Genomic DNA, 9,715 nt, shown 5'->3' with positions numbered 1-9,715 from the left:
TTTAAATTGATTAAAAGCATTTTTTTTTCAATTGCATTAATAATTTTTTGAAATATTTTAGAGATTTTAAAGTAGTCATATCTTTTATTTGCTAGTTTTATTTTAATTGCCAGTAGTAATATGTATTATTATTATCAGTTATATTTCTAATGGTTTATTGATTACAAATATTAAATATTATCACTGGGAGAGATGTCTCCTCCAAAATTGTACAGAAAAAATACAATTTATATCAATTATAACAAATTTCATCAATTTAATTTATCATTTAAAGTTTTATAAATTCAAATCTGTGTTTCAGTTATCAAAAAAAAATAAGTCAATTTTCTGGAGAGACAAAAATTAAAAATTTTGAGTGGGTTTTATGCAAATCGACAATTCCAAAGTGGAAAAAATAATAACTTACAGAAAAATAACACATTTAATTTTTTGTTTATCAGTATATAATAGATAATACCCTTCTCTATACATATTATCAATATTCAAGAAATTTATTATAGTAAGTTTTTAGCATTTAGAAAAATTTCACGAAACTATAAATTAAGTATAAATTTTATTATTAACTATAAATTAAGTATAAATTATATTATAACAAAAAAATTAAGTAAAAATATCAAAATAATGAGTAAACAAAAAAAAAATTAAATTATTCATTTTAAAAATGATTTCATAGAACAATTTTCTAAGAAAAAATTCATTTTTTTCTAAAAATATGGAAGGTAATCAAATAAAGGTGATTGATCGGTCGTTGTTGTTAGCTTGTTGGGTTTTATTAGTGGAGCTTCCAAATGTAAAAAATCTAAATCCGCTAAGAAAGGTTCACTTGGCTCAATGTTTTGTGAAGGTAGTATTATGTTATTAGATGGCTCAACATTTATCATAACAGGTTTAGAATGTCCTTCAGAATATGATAAATCTATATCTGCTAAAAATGGTTCATTTAGCTCAATGTTAAGTGACGGTAGTAGCATGTCATTAGATAGCTCAAAATTTGTTGTAACAGGTTTAGAGAGGCCTTCAGAATATGATAAATCTATATCCGCTAAAAAAGATTCACTTGACTCAATGTTTTGTGAAGGTAGTATTATGTTATTAGATGGCTCAACATTTATTGTAACAGGTTCAGAATGTCCTTTAGAGTAAGATAAATCTATATTTGCTAAAAATGATTTATTTGGCTTAATATCTTGTGACGGTAATATTATGTTATTATATGGCTCAACATTTGTCATAACAGGTTTAGAATGTTCTTTAGAAAATGATAAATCTATATCCTCTAAAAATGATCCATTTGGTTCAATGTTCCGGGATGGTAATAACATGTCATTAGATGGTTCAACATTTGACGCTACAGGTTGAGATTGTCTTTCAAAATGCGATAAATCTATATCCTCTAAAAATGATCCATTTGGTTCAATGTTCCGGGATGGTAGTAGCATTCCATTAGATAGCTCAACATTTGTTGTAACAGGTTTAGAGAGTCCTTCAGAATATGATAAATCTATATCTGCTAAAAATGGTTCATTTAGCTCAATGTTACGTGACGGTAGTATTATGTTATTAGATGGTTCAACATTTGTCATAACAGGTTTAGAATGTCCTTCAGAATATAATAAATCTATATCTGCCAAAAATGGTCCATTTGGTTCAATGTTCTGAAATGGTAGTAGCATGTCATTAGATAGCTCAACAATTGTTGTAACAGGTTTATCTATATCCGCTAAAAAGGGTTCACTTGGTTCAATGTTTCGTGAAGGTAATAACATGTCATTAGATGGTTCAACATTTGACGCTACAGGTTGAGATTGTCTTTCAAAATGCGATAAATCTATATCCGCTAAAAATGATCTCTTTGGTTCCTTGTATCTTGATGGTAGCAGTATATCATCAAATGACTCAATATTTGTCGTAATAGGTTCAGAATGTACTTCAGAGTATGATAAATCTATATCCTGTAAAAATGGTTCATTTGATTCAATGTTTCGGGATTGTAAACGCATGTCATTAGATTGTTCAACAATCGTCGTAATAGGTTGAGATTGTCTTTCAAAATGCGATAAATCTATATCTGCTAAAAACGATCTTTTTGGTTCTTCATATCGCGACGGTAATAATACATCGTTTAATGGTTCAACATTTGTTTTGATAGGTTTAGAATGTCCTTCAGAATATAATAAATCTATATCCGGTAAAAGTGGTCCATTTGATTCAATGTTACGGGATGGTAGATGTATATCATTAGATTGGTCAACATTTGTCGTAACAGGTTGAGATTGTTTTTCAAAATGCGATAAATCTATATCCGCTAAAAACGATCTTTTTGGTTCTTCATATCGTGACGGTAATAATATATCGTTGAATGGCTCATAATTTGTTGTAACAGGTTTAGTGTGTCCTTCAGAATATAATAAATCTATATCTGGTAAAAATGGTCTATTTAGTACAATGTTCCGGGATGGTAGTAGCATATCATTAGATGGCTCATCATTTATAGTAACAGTATCAGATTGTCCTTCAAAATGCGATAAATCTATATCCGCTAAAAATGATCTCTTTGGTTCATCATATCGTGATGGTAACAACATATCGTTAGATGGCTCATCGTTTGTTATTATAGGTTTAGATTTTTTATTAGTAATTGATAAATCTAAATTCACGGGTGATTTTATGTATGGTGATGGTAAAATATTGTCAGATGACTCGACGTTTATAGCCTTATTTGATATAAGGGGTTTTAATTGTATTTTATTACGTGATAAATTGACATCATCTACAAATTTTTTGTTTGTTTTAAAGTATAGTGGCGATTGTATGTCATCAGATAACTTAGCGCTAGTTGTAATTGACTTATATGATTCTAGAGGTTTAAATGATATTTTATTACGCGGAAAATCTATGTCCTGAAAAAGCGATCTACTAGGTGTAAAATATTGTGAAGCGTAAACATTGTTAGAGAAGTTTATATCTGTTGTAAGTGATCTTTCCGATGTAAAGGGTTTAGATTGCATATTTTCATGTGGTACATCTACGTTTCCTAAAAATGGTTTACTTTGTATAAAATTCTGTGATTTTTCTTGATTGACGTCTGGTTTTTTAAATTTTAGATCAGATGGTGGTACAAATGCAGAAATCACCGGACCATTATTTGTTAAAATTTGTTTATTTGGCTTAAAGTATTTTGGTTGTTCTACGTTTTCTGATAGTTTAACGTTTGTGGGAATAAATCTTTCCGATATACTTGGTTTTCTTTGTTCTTTGTTACGCGATAAGTCTTCATTTGGTAAACATGGTTTACTTGTTGTAAAGTTTCGTGATTTTACTTGACTTAAATTAGGTTTGCTTAATTTTAAACCAGATGTTGGCGCAGTGAGAATTGTAATTGGTATTTCATTTTGTGATAAATCTTTATTATCTAAAATTTGTTTGTTTTGTTTAAAATACCTTGGTTGTTCAATTTTTTCAGAAAGAATTGAGTTCATCGAAAATGATCTTGTAGATGTATTGGATTTAGTTGGTACTTTGTTATGTGATAAATTTACTAATTTTGGTTCGCCCTCTAACGGCTTCTTATTAAGTGACGTTGAAATTATATTAGGGGGATAATTTTCTTTATTGAGTAGAGATTCTGATTCAAACCAGTCCATTTTTTCTGGTAGTTTTGAAATAAGCTGTGAAAAACAAAATAATTTTGTTAATTAATATTTTTATAATTGTTTCAGAATAATTTTGCAATGTGTAAAATTATAAATTCAAAAATTCAAAAATTTATTTTTTTATTTTTTTACTTTAGGATTATTATTTATTTGGGGTATTTTTAATCCAGATGGCGGCGCAAATGTAGATAATGCCTGTTTTTTATTATGTGATAATTTCATGACTGGTAAAGTAGATCTATTCAATGAAATGTATGATTCACTGTTAGGATGATTTATTTTACTATTAAACGATCTGTCTCTTGAACAAGATTTAGATTCTAATTTATCATTAGATAAGTGTAATGATTTTACTTCCTTATCAAATAAATCTATTGGATGTACTTCATTATCAGATACCTCTGATGAGAGAGAGCTTTCTTTATTATATGAAGCTTCTTCATGATGTGAAACATTTAAAAACTTTTCTGAAGTTAATGTTTCATGTAAGTTCAGATTTTCCTGTAATAAGAAAATCAGATATAAAAAGGAAAAATTATTTTAGTTAAACATTTCGATTAATATTATCTTAAATGAACTAAAAAATTTAATTAATTTAATAGTAAATTTTTATCACTTACTGATGTAGAACTTTCTTGTGATAAAAATGATAGAAACATTTTTGAACATATTTCTACTTTTTCCCAACACAATTTTATACCACCCAGAGTGTTCAATTCGATTTCAGTAAACTTATTACAAATATATTTACTCATATCATTAGTTACTTGAGCTGGGGTCATAGTGTTACTAAATAAATGTACCTTGTAACCATTTAAAATTTCTTTATATTTTAAATTAAATTGTCCTGTGAAATAATTTAAATTTTAGCTCTACCTTATTAAAGTAGTATAATTTTTAAACTTTACCAGTTATTCCTGTAACTTGAGATGCTAGTTTATATTTTTTCAAACAAGATAGTAAACTTGAATGCGTTATTTTTTTCTTAGGAGATCCAAATTTTTTTAAAGCTGTTAAAATTTGTGCTAATGCCTGTAAAATATTTATATTAAGTAATTTTCATTATAATAATAAATCAATATGCTAGAAAAACGGGGTAAGTAATTTTAACAAATAAAGCAATTTAATTTTACTAATAAGATAATGTAATACTTCTTTTAATGAAAATTAGTACAATAGAAAGTCGTACTATAATTGTCTTTATAGTTTTATACAATATTTATTAACAAATTTATTGATTTTTATTTTATAATAAATAATGTTAGTATATAATGTTATATTACGAGTAATAAATTAAAAATATATTTAGAATAATATAAGATAACTTAAAGTTTAATATGACATTTTATCTTAGCGGAAAATAAAAAAAAACCGTGCGTGTTAGGAGTTTGCACCAATGAAGTGAAACTTCATTTAGAGTTAATCAACTCATAGAATATTAGGTTTATATAGGGATTAAATAAAAACATACACCAAAAATTTTTATTTTTAACTTAAATTATATTCATTAATTATTATTATTAATTTTNTGAAATTATATTCATTTATTATTATTATTAATTTTCTTATTCTATTGCCATGAAAGATATAATGAATATTGATATCTAAAATAACTTATGTAAGTTTTTGATTGGATGTTATCAAGGGTATCACACAAAGATATCGTGTGAAAATTAAATCTATTGTGGTCCTTTAAAATGTTTTTTTAAAAAAACAATTGCACAAATAAAATTATATGATGCATTTTAATAACTTTAATTTCATTTTCGTAAATAAAGTGTTAAAGTATAATATAAAATATACTTGATTGTAGACTATCATTATTTATCAATTAAGTATAAAAAGGTAAACGGTATATCATAAGCTACTCAATTATTCGAAAAATAAATATAATATTGGAAAAATTTAATTTAATTTCTTTTGTAGTATAATTATTAACACATGTACTAAATATCACATATATATGAATAAAGCCATAAATCATCTAAGGAATGTTTCCCTTTTAGGGTAATAAAAATAACTATTTATCAACACATGTTTCAAACCAGTCCCCTACAATTCATTAACTACGCCCACGGCAGGGTTTCTATCACAATTAACCAATCACAAATAATTATCCAACATCTTAGGAATTTCAATAGAGATCGCTGGCTTACTTCATCCGGCGTATAAAAAGCCATTTTTCTCGTAAAAAGACCTCTCTCTTCTTTTGGACTTCTCTGGACTTCTTTTGACGATTTTCTGCGGCAGCGACTGCAACGACTACCCTCTAAATATTCTCTTACATGGAATCTGCGTCAGTATAAGTAAATATTTTGTCCCTGTGACTTAGTTTTTTTTATATGTATCATCCTAAGTGGTGAACATTGTCTTAGATGATTTATTAATATTTTACACAGGAACAAGTTTTTATTTATTTTATTATCACCTAATGTTCTCACGACAAATAGACATTATCTCTATTTTTTTATAAAGGTTTTAAATATTATTGTGCCCTTCATTTCTGGACAGCCTCAAATGTGCCGAAAAGAGTGAAGAAGCGTAATTTTATTTATACAGGCATAATAGCCTTATACATTATCGTATATTCATAATAAAGCTTATTGTGCCCTACATTTATGAACAGCCTTAAATGTGCCGAACTAAATGAAGAAGCATAATTTGTGATTAGAATTAACTAGTTTTAGTAGTAGCACTTTATGCCTGTGTACCCGCCAGCCTTAAGGGACCATGCCAATTACCTTTCGGTAACGTGTAGGCAGTTGACGTAAAGGATAATAAAAGGTGTATTGAAATAATATTTTAAATATATTAACGAGGTAACTGTGTCCGCGCCAGCCAAGGCTTTACGCTGAGAAACGCTGGGCCACCACAGTCTTGTTAATTATATTTTGAATATAGATAGACATATTCTTATAATTATATTTTGGCTAGTTCAGAGTAAATTTTAAGAATATCGATATCGACTGTAGGGAATTCATCGAAAATATTATTAGTAAAAACATAGTATAATATAAAAGGAATTTAAAATAAAAGAAAGTGACAAAATTATAATAGACGCAGGTCCCATTGTAGAGAATCCCCTTTTTTAAGTTTTATATACACAGAGATACTAATTTATCGAAATAAACGCAAGACAGTATAAACGACTGTTAACACTGAAAGAAGAAATCACCATAAAACCAACTCAATCAATTACTAAAGGAAATAAAGGTAATTGCGAATATTTATTTGCATGTCTTACTTCTAAAAAAAATCACGTAATAAACAAAAAATAGGAATAAATGAGGTAGGGATATTTTATTATTTAATAAATAAATAAAGTCCGACCCCGAGATACGACTCCATTCTTACCATCTTCAACTCACTCATTCTCTTTGCCTCNTCTTACCATCTTCAACTCACTCATTCTCTTCTCTCTCCCTCTATCTATTCTTTATTCATTCATTTTCTCGTCTTTTTTTTTGTTTATTACACTTTTAATTAAATATAATTCTTGATTTATCAGCTAATCATTACTTTTTAAAATCATCCCTTATAACGTATAGGTGTGTCAATTTTATTTAGTCTAAAAAGAATAACATTCAAAGTACTGGTCCAAAAAATTTATTATTCTTATTTTTAGACTTAGGCGGGAGATAAGTATGGCCTCAAAATGATTAGTGATAAAAATAGCAGCACCTACTCCTCTCCACAATCATTGCTACAAATAGTTAATAACTTCTGAAACACCTGTCTCAAAATTTTTATTGACCTGTCATTTTCTTAATTAGATTATTTCCTATTTTATAAGCTAGTAAAATATATATGCTTTCGTTTAAAAAAATAAAGTTGACACACCTATACGTTATAAGGGATGATTCTAAAAAGTAATGATTAGCTGATAAATCAAAAATTATAAGTAATTAAAAGATATTAAATTTAATTTTTCCAATATTGTATTTATTTTGCGAGTAATCGAGTAGCTTATAATAAATCGTTCACTATACATTCCACGTAAATGTGGTAGATTTCTTAATCATTTTATTTGAAATCATATTTTTGAAAATAAAATAAATATATCATCCGTAAAAAAAAGGGTACTAGTTACAACTTTAAAATTGATGAATTTTAACGACAGATAATATTAGAAAACATATACATTCGAAATTTTCATTGTATTCTTACTTAGGGGTTCGTTTGGTTTCAGGAGAACCGCGATAGAGCTTATAAAAGATTCGCCTGCATAGCACAGTTAAAATTTTAATCTTAAGAAACTTATTAAAATATACTCAAAACGTGGCGTTCATCTAAATCTTCAATTTCGATTATCTATCTGCCACAACATTCATTGACCTATTTACTTATGCAGTTTTACTACAGGTTATTATTAATATGTTTAACGATTTAAGATTTAAAATAAGTGTTGCTCGTAATTTATTCATACTTACAAGAATTGAAAAAATTAAAATGATTTGCTTCATCTTCATTTTTAGAAATAATGATAAAAATTGAAATGTTTTAATTAATTGATTTGCTAAAGTAGTTTACAAACTGAATGTTTTTTTATAATTGGTAATTCTTTAAATATGATACTCCAGATATAGATTTGATATTTTTTTTCATAATTTATGTGTTTATTTACTAACAATTAAATGTAATTACATATAAATTATACTGTGATTGCAAATAAATTATTTATTTAAGCTTTAAATTTAAATTTTATGATATTTTTCTACGCTTGGTGTTTTTAATGAAAATTGTATGACACATTATTGATCTACAATTATTTTATTTATACATTTAAAATTTTATTTGCAATTCATGATATACAATGTCTTCTTATAAAACTTGCGTAGTTGCTTGTTCTTAAATATTTACTATCTAATAAGTATCATGAAGATATGAACTATAATAACAATAATAAGTATGGTTTTTTATAAGTTTATCATTCGTTTATTTTTAATTATAATTAATTTAAATTTAAATTTACGGTCAATTGAAATATAACAAAATACATAATTTAGATAAATATACTTACATTACTTGTTGAAAACAATATTTTTTCTAATAATATTACATTACCCTGTTAACTAATCAATTATTAAAATTTATTATTCGATGGCTATTGCTACTCGTTTAAAGCTTTTCTATTATTTGAATAATGTTATGTGAAAAACAAATTTCGAAAAATTTTTATGTTAAACAAATAGAATCGTTATGAATAAAAACATACTTAAATATGCTGAATATGAAAGGCAGAATACGGTATCTGTAAATTTTTAATTCAGTCATAGTTTTGAACTAAAATTAAATTACGAGTCATAAGAAATAAAAATTAAAAATTTTTAGTCTACCTTAGTATATTAATGACTGCATAGCAGCATTTTTTTAATTTTAAATACAATTTTTTTTAATAAAAAAAAATTAAAGTTTTTGGGTGTTTTTCGTAAACAAAAAATATAAGTTTATAATAATTTAAATAAAAAAACAAAGTTCTTGTAGGAGAGAATTTGGTTTTCTTTAGACTTTTAAGAAACTTATAAATAATCATTTTGGAAAACTTAAAGTCTAAGTTTAAAATAAAACAAACCCAGCACAGGGGGGTTGCGGCACAGTGTAACGTAGCTAGTTGGATCAAGTATAATGATCAAAACTTGAAACATTGTATAAAAAATAGAACTTCTTCAACTTAACTTTTGAATATATTCCGAAAACACTGCATCCTTTAAACATATGTTAAATTATAGCCTACATTATGTGCTATAAGATATTTCCTGACAACTTATCTTCTTTATGCAAATGTCTGCCGTATTTAAAAGACATGTTATTTTTGTGTTCAAATTTTATTTTATTTTTTATTCATTTAAACTAAGCTACGTCCCCACTGTGCTACCATTTTTTTTTTATTAACTTTGATGATTGTTTTAACCATGAAAACAAAATAAAGTTTAAAATTTTTTAGCTTCGATGCGAAGCTGAGAAGGTATTAGTTTTACTAAGATGTGTTTATTTTTATTTTTATTTTTTTTTGTGTGTCTGTTACCACTTTTTCTCAGCTCTCACCGAACCGATTTCTTTCA

The 9,715-nt window shown here is 26.4% G+C and overlaps 1 protein-coding gene across 7 annotated transcripts; it reads right to left on the bottom strand.

Annotated features, from left to right (window-relative positions):
- Positions 1-569: 569 nt before the first annotated feature.
- LOC126894532 (uncharacterized) lies at positions 570-8,197 on the bottom strand. Of its 7 annotated transcripts, none has more exons than XM_050665610.1 (6): positions 8,084-8,197; positions 4,562-4,685; positions 4,274-4,500; positions 3,786-4,154; positions 2,150-3,668; positions 570-1,471 (listed from the first exon to the last, which is right to left on the bottom strand). In XM_050665610.1, exons 1-6 carry the CDS (start codon positions 8,120-8,122, stop codon positions 705-707), a joined length of 3,045 nt encoding a protein of 1,014 aa, XP_050521567.1. In that variant the 5' UTR covers positions 8,123-8,197; the 3' UTR covers positions 570-704. The 7 variants fall into 7 exon arrangements, with proteins under 7 accessions (XP_050521567.1, XP_050521562.1, XP_050521566.1 ...); XM_050665605.1 differs by having other exon boundaries at positions 571-1,471; positions 1,589-3,668; XM_050665609.1 differs by having other exon boundaries at positions 571-1,429; positions 1,757-3,668.
- Positions 8,198-9,715: the final 1,518 nt, after the last annotated feature.

Source organism: Daktulosphaira vitifoliae, unplaced genomic scaffold (assembly GCF_025091365.1).
Source record: "Daktulosphaira vitifoliae isolate Bord-2020 unplaced genomic scaffold, ASM2509136v1 Scaffold_1, whole genome shotgun sequence".
In the NCBI taxonomy this organism is placed as follows: Eukaryota; Metazoa; Arthropoda; class Insecta; order Hemiptera; family Phylloxeridae; genus Daktulosphaira; species Daktulosphaira vitifoliae.
This window is presented reverse-complemented; position numbering and strand designations above follow the sequence as displayed.